This window comes from Muntiacus reevesi, chromosome 4, assembly GCF_963930625.1.
Source record: "Muntiacus reevesi chromosome 4, mMunRee1.1, whole genome shotgun sequence".
Classification (NCBI taxonomy): Eukaryota; Metazoa; Chordata; class Mammalia; order Artiodactyla; family Cervidae; genus Muntiacus; species Muntiacus reevesi.
Genome location: NC_089252.1, coordinates 55,580,738 through 55,597,461, shown reverse-complemented (window position 1 = coordinate 55,597,461; position 16,724 = coordinate 55,580,738). Strand labels below are relative to the sequence as shown.

Genomic DNA, 16,724 nt, shown 5'->3' with positions numbered 1-16,724 from the left:
GATTATTAGTCTGGGCGCTGAGCCAGGCACATTCAAGACTTTCACCACTTTCATCCTCCCAGCAGCCCTTCTTAGGTGGATATTATGATCCTTGTTTTATAGACGAGAAAATCAGGTTCTGCAGCTCGCCAGGATCCTGCAGGTGGATCGTAGCAATTTGTTGTTCAGTGGCTCAGTCGTTTGCAACGCCACGGCCTACAGCGCGCCAGGTTCCCCTGTCCTCCACCATCTCCCAGAGCATGCTCAAATTCCAGCGCATTGAGGCAGTGATGACATCCAGCCATCTCCTCTGCTGCTGCCCCTTCTCCTTCCGCCCTCGATCTTTCCCAGGATCATGGTCTTTTCCAATGAGTCAGCTCTTCACATCAGGTGGCCAGAGTATTGGAGCTTCAACATCAATCCTTCCAATGAATATTCAGAGTTGGTTTCCTTTTCAATTGACTGGTTTGATCTCCTTGCGGCCCAAGGGACCCTCAAGAGTCTTCTCCAGCACCACAGCTTGAAAGTATCAATTCTTTGGCACTCAGCTTTCTTCACAGCCCAACTCTCACATCCATACATGACCATTGGAAAAACCATAGCTTTGACTATAGATGGACCTTTGTCGGCAAAGTGATGTCTCTGCTTTTCAGTATGCTGTCTAGGTTTAACATAACTTTCCTTCCAGAGAGCAAGCATCTTTAATGTGGCAGGACTGAGACTTAAACATAGATCTGCCTGATGCCAAAGCCCACACGTGAGATTCACATTTCCGTTTTCCTCTTGGAAGCGATTAATAGCATTGCACCAGCCTTCAGAGACCAGTGTTGCCCCCTCTGTCCTCTCATTAGAGAACTTTTGCTTATAAACTCCCTTCACTCAGGGTTCTGACCCTCAGAAGCACAGTCTGCCCTGGATTACACCCCTGAATCAGCTTTCTGGAAGGAAGAGGCTAGAACTGCCATTGACCAAGCACTTAGTGTGGATTCCCCTGGCGGCTCAGACAGTAAAGAACCTGCCTACAATGCAAGAGATTGGGTTCAGTCCCTGGGTGGAGAAGATCCCCTGGAGAAGGAAATGACCACCCACTCCTGTATTCTTGCCTGGAGAATCCCGTGGACAGAGGAGCCTGGTGGACTGCAGTCCGGGAGGTCACAGACAGTCAGACACAGCTGAGCGACGGACACTTTCACTCCCACTTATATGTTCCAGCTCCTCTCCTGGACACCTTTACACACTGGTGTAATCCTCCCAGTTCTAACGGCGGATATTTCCCATGAGGAAATGGGCGTTCAAATCATTTAGTTCTTATCAAAAGTCTCACTGATTCCTGGCCTTGAGGAATGCAAAAATCATTCATGTCTGAGGTTCCTCTGGCTTCTCATAGAATGAGCCCCTGAAATCTGAGAGAGAGAAAGCAGGAGATCCAACCAGTCCATCCTAAAGGAAATCAGTCCTGAGTATTCATTGGAAGGACTGATGCCGAAGCTGAAACTCCAATACTTTGGCCACCTGATGCGAAGAGCTGACTCATTTGAAAAGACCCTGATGCTGGGAAAGATTGAAGGCAGGAGGAGAAGGGGACGACAGAGGGTGAGATGGCTGGATGGCATCACTGACTCAATGGACATGGGTTTGAGTAAACCCCAGGAGTTGGTGATGGACAGGGAGGCCTGGCGTGCTGCGATCCATGGGGTCACAGAGTCGGACACGACTGAGCGACTGAACTGAACTGAACTGAGCGGGCGGGGTGGGGGTGGGGAAGGGGGCACAAAGTCTTTTAAGACCTTGTCTCAGAAGGCACACTCCGTCGCTTTTGTCTTTTTCTGTTCATTAGGCACCTAAGCACAGCGGGTGGAAATTTAGTATTCACCTTTTAAAGGGCTTCCCTGGTGGCTCAGATGGTAAAAAAAAATCTGCCTGCAATGCAGAAGACCCGCATTCAACCCCTGGGTTGGGAAAGATCCCCTGGAGAAGGGAAGGGCTACCCACTCCAGTATTCTTGCCTGGAGAATCCCATGGACAGAGGAGCCTGGTGGGCTACAGTCCATGGAGTCGCAAAGAGTTGGACATGACTGAGCGACTAACACTTTTAAAGGCAGGAGTGCCCTGACATTTGAGGACATGTTTTAAAACCGTCACAGTCACTGTTTCCCAACCAGCTGAGCCTGCAGGTGACCTGTGAGCCATGTTTTCCTGGCTCCCACGGCTGAGATCTTTCAGAGCCAGGACCATGCCTTAGTTACTGTGGTCGCCTTAGAAACGAGCATGGTGCCTGGCATGTAGTAGTTTCTCAAATATTTGATACATAAAGAGCTTAACAAGCTGAAAGCCTGAAGCAGATCGACTATGTTAATTACGATATTCATGAGTTCAGTGATATTCAGGCAGACTGGAGCCGATCCAGGGTCACCCTAACTAGGCAGCTGAGCGATCTCAGGCAAGTTGTGTTGACTGGAAGGCCTCTGGGTTTAGAAGGAGGATCTCTCCAGCCCTTCTGGCTCTGACGGGTTTGGATAAGGGGAAAGGAGCCGGGACAGGCTGTGAAGCCTCTGCAGACCACACGAGCGCAGCGCGTGGCCGCCTGCAGTGGGACCGGCACCGTCTCCTGACCCAGGTCCCTCTTCTCGTTGCAGGTTGCCCTGCTCCCCAACAGCGCTGCCGACCTGGGCAAGTACATCACTGGTCACAAGGCGCTGGCCTCAAACGCCTACCTTCCGGGTCCTCCTGGCCTGCCTGGGGGCCAGGGCCCCCCTGGTGAGTATGAACATGAATGTGAGCGTCACTCAGCCGTGTCGACTCTTTGCAAGTCCATTCACAGTCCATGAAGTTCTCCAGGCCAGAATACGGAAGCGGGGAGCCTTTTCCTTCTCCGGGGGATCTTCCCAACCCAGGAATCAAAGCCAGGTCTCCCACATTGCAGGTGGATTCTTTACCAGCTGAGCCACCAGGGAAGTGAGTGTGAATAGGAGCATGAAAGGGTGGTGGGTTCACCAGTCAGAGCCTGCCAGGAGCTCACATTCAGTGGGGATGGGGCGGAGTTCTTCAGCTTCCATGGGTGGGAGCAGAAGCCAGGGTCCAGGGAACTCACACACCTGTGTGCCAAGATTGGACAAACCTGAGAAACCATCATAACCAACAGTCATCAGGGGGAAAAGGCATCGTCCTGGACTGGACCAGAGTCTTAAAGATCGTTATTAAGTTACAGGGAAACAAAATGAAAACTATTTTTAACACTAGCATGTATGAACGTCGGATGGTGTACTGAACACCTCTGGGCTTATCACCTGCTCTCACGTTTCATGGCCAGCCTCGGGCCACTGTTTTCCAATCCTCTCTCTTCCTCCTTCTGTTAGTTGTGAACACGTGTACATTGATATTTATTTTTATATCTGTCTCTATGTTTCACTTTATTAAGTCACCCTCGCTGAGATACAATTCTGTACAGTAAAATGTACGCAAGTCACAGTCAGACAAGTTTTCATATACGCCTGCACTCCGTGCGTGCCCCTTCCCTTCAGTCGTGTCTGACTCTGCAATCCTGTGAGCTGCAGCCCGCCAGGCTCCTCTGTCCATGGGATTCTCCAGGCAAGATCACTGGAGTGGTTGCCATTTCCCCCTCCAGGCGATCTTCCCGACCCAGGGATCGATGCTGCGTCTCCTGCACCGTCTTTGTCTCAGGCCGATTCTTTACTGCTGAGCCGGTGGGAAGCCCTGCGTGCACCGTGTCTCAAGGCCTCACTAAGCACCACCGTGTATCTGGTCTCCGTCCAGATGTAGGAACTTCCCATCACCCCCAGAAAGTGCGCTTGTACCCTTGGCAGTCTGCATCCTCGGCTCTAGGTGACCACCAACCTGCTTTCTGTCGCTGCAGTTTTGTCTGTTCCAGAACTTCGTGAAAAGGAATCTGTTCTTTTGTCTGGCTTCTTCAGCATACCGTCTTGGAGATTCCCCCCTGTACGTTGAAGAAAATCCCAAACATCCTGTCTTTCCATCGGGAAATACACAAGAAGAACTGAAAACAGTGACAGGACGTTTTCTCTTTTATCATGAGTCTCCCCATAGGTAGATCAGTATTTTTTTCCCCATACTAGTGGAGGAAATATTATTAGGGTTAGCATATGTTCTGAGACTTGAACATCTTATCCCCGCTGCTCATCGTTTAGCAGTGAGCTGGGTGTTGTGAGTGACCTCCTGACATTTTAATGGGGACAACAAAGCACACGGAATGAAAGCAAGCAGAATAAAGCAGTCCCTGTCTGCCCCCAAGTAAAGAGTTCAGGTGCTTCCAGCCGTGGAAGCTTAAAGAAGAGAGAGATCAGTGTAGCCTGCAGTGATTGGGGGACTTGGGGCTCAAGCTGGACGTGGACGGACATGAAAGGTAGGACCATGGAAGGACATGGGCAGGTTTTAGGATGGACGGTCAGCAGCAACATTGGCTCAAAAAACGCTTTCTAAGCTGTGTGTTTTCTTCTCCACTAATATCTTCATCTCCCAGTTTCCATCAAAACCCAGACTCCTGGGGCTCCGTCTGTACAGAGACCAAAAGCTGGTCCAAGACTTTGGTTTCTCCCCTTGTTCATTCCCTTGACTTCTTTCCTCCGGCAGACACCACACACAGGCAGCCTCTCGCTGCTCCTGAGGAAGCTTGGGTCTCTTCTTATAAACAGATTCTCAGCACAGTGTTCTCCGACCTTCTCTACGGAAATCTTCTTGCTCTGCTTCCCTGGAGAAAGTTCATCCCCGGGCCAGTCTGCATGTCACTCCAACACGGACACTCGAGGAACAGGGGAGCCACTGGCCTCTTTCTTCCTAATGAATGACCTGCGGGCTTTCCATACCAGTCCTGCCTTCTCATTTCTGGCATCGTGTGGGCTGCCCGGGGCCTTGCCGGGGCAGAGAGTCACTGAGGACTCGCTTTGGGAATGCCCTTGCTTTCTCCCCGGTCCTGTTTCCGTCTCCCTCCCGGCTTCTAGCAGCGTGCTGTGTGATGCTGTCCACTGCAATGTGTTAGGGCAGCTAGAGGGAGAACTGGACTCTCTTCCCCTTAACTAACATTCCAGTCCCGAAGTCTGATGAATCACAGCCTGGGGCGCCAAGCCAGGAAGCTCCACTAGGTTGGAGTCCTCTGGCTTTGATGTGGAGTGGGGGCTGCTCGCCGCCCCTCCCTGTGACATGGAAGGTGCTGGCATTGGCTCATCAAAGCCCCACAGTTTAAAGGCACCCGACGTGGCGATCTCTAAAGCTCATTGATTGCCTAAATGAAGGTAAGATATGATCTCCAGCCTGTCCTTGTGTTTTTAGAGGTGAAGTATTTTGTTATGAGAGGGAGCTGGTCCCCTTCCCAGGTAAACTCTTTCAAGGATGTACCTGGAACCAGCATTTAGAGGAGAGGGGGTTGAGACATACTTGGATGGAATAATTAAGTCTTGGCTTAATTATTTCTTGAGCTAGAAAAGACTTCCCAATATGCTAGGTCTGAAGTCTCTGGGGGTTTTTTGTTTTGTTTTCCAGTGCCTGAAAGTCATTCCATTCTATCACTGTGTTCTGCCAATTGTAGGAGCCGTGTACCATCAAAAAGGAACTCCTGTGTGCATTTGAAAGAGGGGAATCAGTATAGCGCTCAGGAATACATCACTGAGAAATAGTGACAGCACAGCAATCAGCCCAGCCCCTTCATTAAAGTCATTTGACGTGAAACATCTACTGAACAGCCTTTTCTGTACCTGGGCTTCTCTGAGAGTGTATTAACCATGCCCACATAAAGTTGACTGTCTAAAACGGGGTTAAAACACAGCATCCTTCCCTATGCTAAAGAATGAGGTTGGACCCTTGCTTTCTACCGTATACAAAATGGGTTAAAAACCTAAATGTAAGACCTGAGACTATCAAACTCCTAGGAGAAAACATAGGTGAGAACTTTCACGACCTTGGCAATGATTTCTTGCATATGATACCAGAAGCACAGATGGCAAAAGCAAAACTAGAGCTGAAATTCTCCCATCAGTTCGGGCAAACTGTCTTCCTCTCGCACCTTTAACATGGGTTGTTATCTTAAAGTCCCTGTATGGTAACCCTAACATCTGGGTTGCCTCTGAGTCTGATTCTATTGATTGCTGTATTTCTTGAATTGTTTGATTTTGTTGTTTGATTTTGAGGAGAGTAGTCTGGAGTTGTTTAAATTTGAGGAGAGTAGTTTTGTTTGGGTGTTGGTTTGAGTTTTGTATAATGTGCCTTAAAATGTTGCTCTGAATACCAGATACTGTTTGCAGAGGAACAGTGAAGACTGGGTACATAGTAATTACTCCCGGAGACGGGTACGCAGGCTGCTCGCAAGAAGAATTGGGTCAATTTAATGAATGACTGAGCCACGTTTGGGTGTGTTGCCACTGACTCTACCTCTACTGTGGTCTCTGAGTTTTCAGATTCCTTCGATGGTAGGATACTGTTACTTTGGTGAGGGGCGAGCAGTGGGTATGCAGTTGTTTTACGGGCTTCCCTGGTGGCTCAGATGGTGAAGAATCTGCCTGCAGTGCCGGAGATGCAGGTTCAATCCCTGGGGTGGGCAGATCCCCTGGAGAAGGAAATGGCAACCCACTCCAGTTTTCTCGCCTGGGAAATCACTTGGACAGAGGAGCCTTGCTGGCTACAGTCCATGGGATCACAAAAGATTCAGACACGATGTAGCAGCTAAACAACAGCCCAACTGCTCTCTGAGGCAGATTCTTATTAGCCCTGCTTTACAGATGACGAACGAAGGTTCACAGAGGTCAGGCAGCTTGTCCACGATTCAGAGGCAGGTCCCCCTCGGTTGAAACCTGTACCCCAGCCGCTCCCCAGCTGCGTTGGCCACTGTCCTGCAGGGATGGGGGGATTCCGAGGGCAGATGGTCCCGAGACTGGTGAAATTAAAGAGCTTAAAGGAGGTGAAAGACTTTGAAGAGGTGAAATGGTCACTGATTGGATGAGGAGCTTATGGAAATAGAGGAATTTATAGGTAGACTCCCAAGTTTCTGGCTTGAACGGGTGGGGATGGGAGGTCCGTGAAAGGAGTGGGAAGTTTGAGTCGGTTGGCTGAACGCCGGAGGCTAACACGTTGTCAGTCAACAGCATTTCAATACAAGAAATGTTTTGGAGAAAGGATGGGGACGGACGGCAATTTTTAGTCATGTTCAAAATGCCTATGGGACATCTCAGTGGAGAGGTCAGAAGGCAGAGGTCAGAGTGCAAAGAGAAATGGCTGCAAGGGGCGCCTGGACTGTCAGCCAGCCAGAGTCCTCGTCCTCCTCCCGGGCTGTAGACTAACGAGGTGCTCTTTGATTGCAGGCTCTCCAGGACCGAAGGGGAGTCCCGGCTTCCCGGGGATCCCAGGCCCCCCCGGGCAGCCTGGCCCGCGGGGCTCGATGGGACCTGTGGGACCGTCTCCTGACCTGTCCCACATTAAGCAAGGCCGGAGGGGCCCTGTGGTCAGTATTTCATCAGAGCTCCCACCTGTGGCTGGGGAACGCGTGTTCCTTCTGCTAAATGAGGTCCCTTTGCTTTGTAGGGTCCACCAGGCGCCCCAGGGAGAGACGGCTCTAAGGTAAGTCTTCCGAGTGGTCCTTACGCGCCTCGGGTCCTCAGCCACCGCCTCCTTGCAGGCATCACCTGGAGCTCAAGCATGGTTCACTGTCCCCCTTTGCATGTGGCCAAGTTGAGACACAGATATACTTTTTGTCCCCAAAGCTGGGAGGAAAATCTAAAAAACCATTTTCTTAAGATATGGAACAACCATAATAACAAAAACAGCCGCAGAAACCACTTGGAAGAAAGACGACCCCTATAAACGTTACACCTCCTGGATGTCATGGTAGCATGTTTTTCTGTTTAGCCAGGCTTCTCGGTGGGGCTGTTTTACGTGTGTTCCTAATTTCTTTGCTGTGTTTAAGTCAAGAACAGGAGAAGCTCCAGTCTCTGCAAGTGGGTGGTTTCGCTCTGGGGGGCTGCCTGCCCCACCGGCCTCATAAAGTCAGTGTGAGTTACTTTAGATGCTTCTAAGCTATTCCACACGATGCCTGGAAATACCAGCTTCCCTCCTTTCAGATCTGGTTGGAAAACACATGGCCTTGGGGGAAATGGAAATGAGAGGCACTTGACTCAAGCCTTTCGATTGAGAGCAGCGGCCCCAAGAGTGCAGCGGGAAGCTGACGTTTGCTTCCCATAGGAGAGACTTGCTGTCTTGTGCGGGGAGATGGTAGTGGTGGGGTCTAAATGGAGGCGGGGGTGGTGGCACCCATGTGGTCCAGGCGCTAACCCTGACCCTTCTGTTTTCAGGGGGAAAGAGGCGCACCGGGTCCCAGAGGGTCTCCAGTAAGTAGCCCCGCCTGTCTTGCTTCCCCAGGGCAGCACGCTCAGGGCTCCCTCTCAGGGAAGCCTTCCTAGTCGGTCTTGTTAGCAACAGCCGGCCCCTTGTAGCTGTGGCTCAGCCCGGTCACAGAGAGCTCCGTGGTTACAGGAAGAATCACACCAGCCTTTTGCAGCTGGTTGGGTTTTACAAATCCACTTCCTAGGGTTTTTTTGGGGGGGTTTTTGTTTGTTTGTTTGTTTGTTTTTGTCATGGCTAATCTTTATTTGTGCTTCCCTGCTGGCTCATCAGTAAAAAGTCCACCTGCCAACGCAGGAGACGTGGGTTCGATCCCCTAGTTTGGAAGACCCCCTAGAGAAAGGGGATGGCTACCCACTCCTGTGTTCTTGCCTGGAGAATTCCATGGACAGCAGAACTTAGCGGGCTACAGTCCATGGGGTGGCCAAAGACTTGGACACAACTTAGCGACAAAGCAGCAATCACGACAATCCTTATTTGGAATGTCTTAAGATTCAAAACCCTAGTATGTCCTAAGTCTGTTTCCAGGGGTGTCTTACCGCATCAGAAGTGGCAGAGCTGAGGTTCAAATCCAAGAGAACCGCAGCCTCTTACCCACTGCTCTCCGCCTCCCAGGGCTCTTTGGAAGCTAGCCTAGGAGGGGCACTCTCAGATTCCGTCATTCTACCAGATTTGACGGAGCCTGAGAGCTAGGAGAAGTCTGTGTGCCGCCAGAGCGCATCCGGGAGGCGAAGCAATACAGGGCGGCAGCCGCCAGCTGCTGTTTACGGGCCTGACGTTTCCCCAGCAGACGCAGGGCAGCGACCACGGCGCCCCCGGGAGCCCTGGGTCAGCCGAGGGGTGGGTCTCTGGTCGTCTGGTTTGACCCCTCTCTCCTGTGCAGGGACCCCCCGGTTCTTTCGACTTCCTGCTGATCGTGCTGGCGGAAATCCGTAACGACATCACCGAGCTGCAGGAAAAGGTGTTCGGGCACCGGACTCACCCTTCAGCAGAGGAGTCCCGGACTCACTCTTCAGCAGAGGAGTTCCCGTTACCTCAGGAATTTTCCAGCCCTCTGGAGACCCTGGACGTGGGCTCCGGAGATGACTCCCTGGGAAGAACTGAGACAAGAGACTTGGGAGCCCCCAGAGACTTCTATCCTTAGTGCATCCCACATCCTCTTGCCAAAGGAAGAGTGTTTTCCCCTGCAGTGAAATTCTCCAAAGAACAAAATCAAAACATCCCTGGAGACCTAAAAAAAGATACATTTTTTATTTTCTTTACTCTTTCCGTTTCTTCTTCCTACTTCTCCTCTTCCAGACACTGTTTCCAGAGTCTCCTCCTAAAGACACCAGGAATGAAATGATTGATTTCAGTGCTTCCCCTGGGGAATCTACAGGGCAACTTTTATTTGAACTCCTTCTTTTCCAGGGACTTCTAATTTCTGAATTAGGTACTCACATTATCTTAAAATTTGGCAGACTATCAAAGAGGGGGCAAGAGTTCTAAGAAAATGTTACTTTCAGTTCAGTTCAGTTTCTCAGTCATGTCGGACTCTTTGTGACCCCATGAACCGCAGCACACCAGGCCGCCCTGTCCATCACCAACTCCCAGAGCTTACTCAAACTCATGTCCATTGAGTCACTGACACCATCCAACCATCTCATCCTCTGTCGTCCCTTTCTCCTCCTGCCCTCAATCTTTCCCAGCATCAGGGTCTTTTCCAATGAGTCAACTCTTCCCATCAGGTAGCCAAAGTACTGGAGTTTCAGCTTCAGCATCAGTCCTTCCAATGAACACCCAGGACTGCTCTCCTTTAGGATGGACTGGTTGGATCTCCTTGCAGTCCAAGGGACTCTCAAGAGTCTTCTCCAACACCATAGTTCAAAAGAATCAATTCTTCGGCACTCAGCTTTCTTTATCATCCAACTCTCACATTGGTACGTGACTACTGGAAAAACCATAGCCTTGACTAGACGAACCTTTGTCAGCAAAGTAATGTCTCTGCTTTTTAATATGCTGTCTAGGTTGGTCATAACTTTCCTTCCAAGGAGCAAGCGTCTTTTAATTTCATGGCTGCAATCAACATCTGCAGTGATTTTATAGCCCCCCAAAATAGTCTCTCACTGTTTCCACTGTTTCCCCATCTATTTGCCATGAAGTGATGGGACCAGATACCATGATCTTAGTTTTCTGAATGTTGAGCTTTAAGCCAACGTTTTCACTCTCCTCTTTCACGTTCATCAAGAGGCTCTTTAGTTCTTCTTCACTTTCTGCCATAAGGGTGGTATTATCTGCATATCTGAGTTTATTGATATTTCTCCCAGCAATCTTAATTCCAGTTTGTGCTTCATCCAGCCCAGCATTTCTCATGATGTACTCTGCATAGAAGTTAAATAAGCAGGGTGACAATATACAGCCTTGACGTACTCCTTTCCCAATTTGGAACCAGTCTGTTGTTCCACGTCCAGTTCTAACTGTTGCTTCTTGACCTGCATACAGATGTCTCAGGAGGCAGGTAAGGTGGTCTGGTATTCCCATCTCTTGAAGAATTTTCCACAGTTTGTTGTGATCCACACAGTCAAAAGCTTTGGCATAGTCAATAAAGCAGAAGTAGATGATTTTATGGAACTCTCTTGCTTTTTCAGTGATCCAACACATGTTGGCAATTTGATCTCTGCTTCCTCTGCCTTTTCTAAATCCAACTTGAACATCTGGAAGTTCACTGTTCACGTCCTGTTGATACCTGGGTTGTGGAATTTTGAGCATTACTTTGCTAGCATGTGAGATTAGTGCAATCAAGTGGTAGTCTGAGCATTTTTTAGCAGTGCCTTTCTTTGGGATTGTAATGAAAACTGATCTTTTCCAGTCCTGTGGTCACTGCTGTGTTTCCCACATTTGCTGGCATATTTAGTGCAGCACTTTCACAGCATCATCTTTTAGGATTTGAAATAGCTCAACTGAACTCCATCACCTCCACTAGCTTTGTTCATAGTGATGCTTCCTAAGGCTCACTTGACTTCACATTCCAGGATGTCTGGCTCTAGGTGAGTGATCATAACATCGTGGTTATCTGGGTCATGAAGATCTTTTTTGTATAGTTCTTCTTTGTATTATTGCCACCTCTTCTTAATATCTTCTGCTTCTGTTAGGTCCATACCATTTCTGTCCTTTGTTGAGCCCATCTTTGCATGAAAAGTTCCCTTGGTATCTCTAATTTTCTTGAAGAGATCTCTAGTCTTTCCCATCCTATTGTTTTCTTCTATTTCTTTGCACTGATCACTGAGGAAGGCTTTCTTATCTCTCCTTGCTGTTCTTTGGAACTCTGCATTCAATGGGTATATCTTTCCTTTTCTCCTTTGCCTTTCACTTCTCTTCTTTTCATAGCTTTTTGTAAGGCCTCCTCAGACAACCATTTTGCCTTTTTACATTTCTTTTTCTTGGGGACGGTCTTGATCCCTGCCTCCTGTACAATGTCACAAACCTCCATCCATAGTTCTTCAGGCACTCTGTCTATCAGATCGAATCCCTTGAATCTATTTGTCATTTCCACTGTATGATCATAAGGGATTTTATTTAGTTCATACCAGAATGGTCTAGTGGTTTTCCCTACTTTCTTCAGTTTAAGTCTGAATTTGGCAATAAGGAGTTCATGATCTGAGCCACAGTCAGCTCCCAGTCTTGTTTTTGCTGACCGTATAGAGCTTCTCCATCTTTGACTGCAAAGAATGTAATCAACCTGATTTCAGTGTTGACCATCTGGTGATGTCCATGTGTAGAGTCTTCTCTTGTGTTGTTGGGAGAGGGTATTTGCTATGACCAGTGTGTTCTCTTGGCAAAATGCTGCTAGCCTTTGCCTTGCTTCATTCTGTACTCCAAGGCCAAATTTGCCTGTTACTCTAGATATTTCTTGCCTTCCTACTTTTGCATTCCAGTCCCCTGTAATGAAAAGGACATCTTTTTGGGGTGTTAGTTCTAGAAGGTCTTGTAGGTCTTTATAGAATCGTTCAACTTCAGCTTCTTCAGCATTACTGGTTGGGGCATAGACTTGGATTACTGTGATATTGAATGGTTTGCCTTGGAAATGAACAGAGATCATTCTCTTGTTTTTGAGATTGCATCCAAGTACAGTATTTCGGACTCTTTTGTTGACTATGATGGCTACTCCATTTCTTCTAAGGAATTCTTGCCCACAGTAGTAGATATAATGGTCAGCTGAGTTAAATTCACCCATTCCCATCCATTTTAGTTCACTGATTCCTAAAAATGTCTTGCCAACTCCTGCTTGACCACTTCCAACTTGCCTTGATTCATGGACCTATTCAAGGTTCCTATGCAATATTGCTCTTTACAGCATTGGACTTTACTTCCATCACCAGTCATATCCACAACTGGGTGTTGTTTTTGCTTTCACTCCATCTCTTCATTCTTTTTGGAGTTATTTCTCCACTAATCTCCTGTAGCACATTGGGCATCTACTGACCTGGGGAGTTCATCTTTCAGTGTCCTATCTTTTTGCCTTTTCATACCGTTAATGGGGTTCTCAAGGCAAGAATACTGAAATGGTTTGCCATTCCCTTCTCCAGTGGACCACGTTTTGTCAGACCTCTCCGCCATGACCTGTCCGTCTTGGGTGGCCCCACACGGCATGGCTCATAGTTTCATTGAGTTAGACAAGGCTGTGGTCCATGTGATCAGACTGGTTAGTTTTCTGTGATTGTGGTTTTCAGTCTGTCTACCCTCTGATGGAGAAGGATAAGAGGCTTATGGAGCTTCCTGATGGGAGAGACTGACTGAGGGGGAAACTGGGTCTTGCTCTGATTGGGGGTGGGGGGGGGGTGGTGCGGCAATGGGTAGGGCATGCTCAGTAGGTCTTTAATCCAATTTTCTGTTGAAGGGCGGGGCTGTGTTCCCTCTCTATTATTTGACCTGGGGCCCAGCTGTGGTGGAGGTAATGAAGATAATGTCACCTCCCTCAAAAGGCTCCATGCAGGCACTGCCCCACTCAGTGCCCCCAGCCCTGCAGCGGCCACCGCCGACCCACGCCTCCACCGGAGACTCCTGGACACTCACGGCGAGTCTGGGTCAGTCTCCTGTGGGGTCACGGCTCCTTTCTCCTGGGTCCTGGCGCACAAGGTCTGCTGTGCCTCCAGGCGTCTGTTCCCCAGTCCCGTGTAAGTTCTGGCGGCTCTGTGGTGGGTGAATGGCGACCTCCTCCAGGAGGGCTTCTGCCATGCCCAGGTCTGCTGCAGCAGAGCCCCCGCCCCTGCGGCAGGCCAGCGCTGACCCGGACCTCCTCAGGAGACGCTCACACACAGCTCTGTCTCAGTCTTGTGGGGTCCCTGGGTCCTGGTGCGCACACAAGGTTGGTTTGAGCGCTCTGCGCGTCTCTGGTGGGAATGGGGTTTGAGTCTAAATGTGAATTCACCCTCCTCCCATCTTGCTGGGGCTTCTCCTTCGCCCTTGGACGTGGGGTCTCTCCTCACAGTCATTCCAGAATTACTTTACTTATTTAAAAAAATATATAGATGCACGCCCCAAGATAGACTACTACACCTCCATATCAAAATTAACCATTTTTAGTGAAAAGGGGGAGATGACAATATATATTTACCTCAGTGGATGATTCTTTTTCCTCGTCAATCTGACAGATGTAAAATATTCTATCCTCCTACACAACCTCGTTTACCCGAGTTCCATCCCTGTGTCAGGACGATCCCCTGGAGGAGAGAATGGCAACCCACTCCAGTATTCTTGCCTGGAGAATCCCATGGACTGAGGAACTTGGCAGGCTACGGTCCATGGGATTGCAAAGAGTTGCACATAACTGGGCAACTAATACTTTTGTAATTTTGATTAAAGAGAGAAGAGGAGTGGAGATTAGAATAGATGGAGAAAAATCACAGTCCCACACAGACTGCCCTGTAAGCGGCCATTATTAACACTCAGATATGACTGTTAAGGGCTTCCCAGGTGGCGCTAGTGGTAAAGAACCCACCTGCCAATGCAGGAGATGTCAGAGGTGCAGGTTTGATCCCTGGGTTGGGAAGAACCCCAGAGGAGGGCATGGCAACCCACTCCAGTATTCCTGCCTGGAGAACCCCATGGACAGAGGAGCCTGGCGGGCTACTTGTTCTTGGGGTTGCACAGAGTCAGACACGACTGAAGCAGTTTATCACGCACAGGCGTGATTGTTAAGAGTTCATGCTACACTTGTCTATGACTATCCTATTCAAAGACGAAAGTTACTCTCGCTGTAGGAATAAATCCTGTCTTCAAGATAAAAAGTGAGTGACTGCAGTGCCCTGACTCACATAAGAACAGTGAGTTTCTGGTTTGCCAGGGCATTTTAAAGCTGCTGGGCTGGCCAAAAAGTTCCCGAATGTTCGAGAAATTTCTGGCCAACCCAATATTTGATCAAGTGAGTGGGCTTGCTTAGTAAATCACAAGATTATTTGTTAAATAAAGGTACCTGACCCTTGGGGAGAGGTGCGGAGATTCCTGGCTGTGAACCAGCGCCCGCCAGAGGCCTTTAGGCTGTGACCCAGGTTGACTCAATGGACGGCAGGTCTCAGGGCTGGAAGGAGGTTGCTTGGCTTCAGTTGTTGGCCTGGGAGTGGGGTGATGGTTAGGGGTGGAGAGGAGAGCCTTGGGCAGGGGCACCTCTGCATCACAGAAGCAGGTAAACTGAGGGCTTCCCTGGTGGCTCAGCTGGTAAATAATCCAGCTGCAATACAAGAGACCCCAGTTCCATTCCTGGGTCAGGAAGTGCCCCTGGGGAAGGGCCCGCCTCCCCACTCCAGTTTTCCTGGGCTTCCGCAGTGGCTCAGAGGGTGAAGAATCTGCCTGCGTGCGGGAGACCCAGGTTTGACCCCTGGGTTGGGAAGATCCCCCGGAGGAGGGCATGGCAACCCACTGCAGTATTCTCTCCTGGAGAATCCCAGGGACAGAGGGGCTGGCGGGCCACAGTCCACGGGGTCACAAAGGGTCAGACGCAACTGGGCAATGAAGCACAGGAATTAGAAGCCCTTGTCTGGGGCCAGCCAAGCTTGCCAGCATATTGAAAATAATACATAATTGAAAGACCTCTTGAATGGGGAGTGGAAAAACAACAGTCTTCTTCGTTTGCCAAAACTTTCCTTCCCACCCTTCCCACTTTTCCTTAATTTTCCATAGTTTAGTCCAAGTTCCGGTTCTTGTAGCTCTTCTTGCTTTCCCCTCCCCAGCAAACACAGGAAGCTGTTGGAAACTCTATGCCCAAAGCTCCCCTGGAGTCGTGTTTGCTCTTACACCTCTGGGTCCTAGAGGGACCCTCATTCCGGAAAAGGCTTTCTCTGGATCCCCAGGAGCAAGTGCTCAAGGGACCTGCAGGAGTGTCTGCCCCTTTGGAATGTTGTTGGGGGAGCTCGTGGCCTTAAGGGGCAGCTTACAGGCTCCTTCATATCTGCTTTGTCGTTTGACACCCAGGATGGTGTTTCATGGACCCATTCAGGAGACCTCTGCCCGTGTGTTGAGCATCACGAGACCACTGTTGCAGCTTCTCTTTGTTTATGTTCCCATTTCTCACCCCGCAGTGTCCCCCAGAATCTCCCGGTGGTTTGTGTTTAATTTTCTTTCTTCATCTCCTTGAACGCCGCCATCAGTTCACTCTCCTGGGAGAGCTTGTCTAAAGACAATCACGGTGGCGGTTCCTATTGCCACCTCTCAGGCTTCCTTCAGAACGACAGGAAGGGCCACGTGTGCAAATCTGAAGCGACACCAGCCTTCCTTCCCTCGTCCCCTCCCTGTTAGAAACAGGGCTCCATCAACCAGCAGGTCCAGTTTTTCACCAGCACGTGACTCCTCTGTTCCTTCCCTGCACCAAGTCCCTGGCGGCTGCCCACCCCAACGCTCCAGCTGAACGCAGACGCCTGCTCAGAGCTCCTTTCCTGGAGTCCCTGCTGCCCCCTTCAGCCTCTCCAGGACCTAACCTTCACAGCAGAAGCCCTCACCCAGCCCGGGTTCCCAGAGATGAACTCAGCAGATGTTGATTCCCATCTGGAATGTATTTAATGTTTGCCTGCTTGTGGAACGCAGTATTTAAAGTGTGTGGATGGATGAATGCTAAAAAAAAAAAAAAAAAAATTATGCATAGGCTCTAAGAGAAATGAGCTTCATCTTTGATTTTTTTAATGAGGAATTTTATTACCTTTTAAACAGTGAACTGTATGTAGAAATATCATTTTTTTCCTTCTATATTATTGAGTACTCATAAAATGCAACTAAACTGCGTGTTTGGCCAAAAAGCTGGGATAATATATTAATGGAATGAATGGAATAACAGAATGAATGGAAGGTGGAAATATCTGGGATTTATGAGATGATTCTGAATAGTATTTTCTAGCAAAATACACAATAACCTGTAT

The 16,724-nt window shown here is 49.2% G+C and overlaps 1 protein-coding gene across 1 annotated transcript in view; it reads left to right on the top strand.

Annotated features, from left to right (window-relative positions):
• Positions 1-12,963, top strand: part of CCBE1 (collagen and calcium binding EGF domains 1) — a 221,330-nt gene extending 208,367 nt beyond the window's left edge. The window contains exons 7-11 of the mRNA XM_065932838.1: positions 2,616-2,736; positions 7,305-7,444; positions 7,525-7,560; positions 8,292-8,327; positions 9,224-12,963. Of these exons, the coding sequence (XP_065788910.1) occupies positions 2,616-2,736; positions 7,305-7,444; positions 7,525-7,560; positions 8,292-8,327; positions 9,224-9,484 (594 nt within the window). The 3' untranslated portion in view covers positions 9,485-12,963. The remainder of the gene's footprint in view (positions 1-2,615; positions 2,737-7,304; positions 7,445-7,524; positions 7,561-8,291; positions 8,328-9,223) is intronic.
• The last annotated feature ends 3,761 nt before the right edge of the window (positions 12,964-16,724 follow it).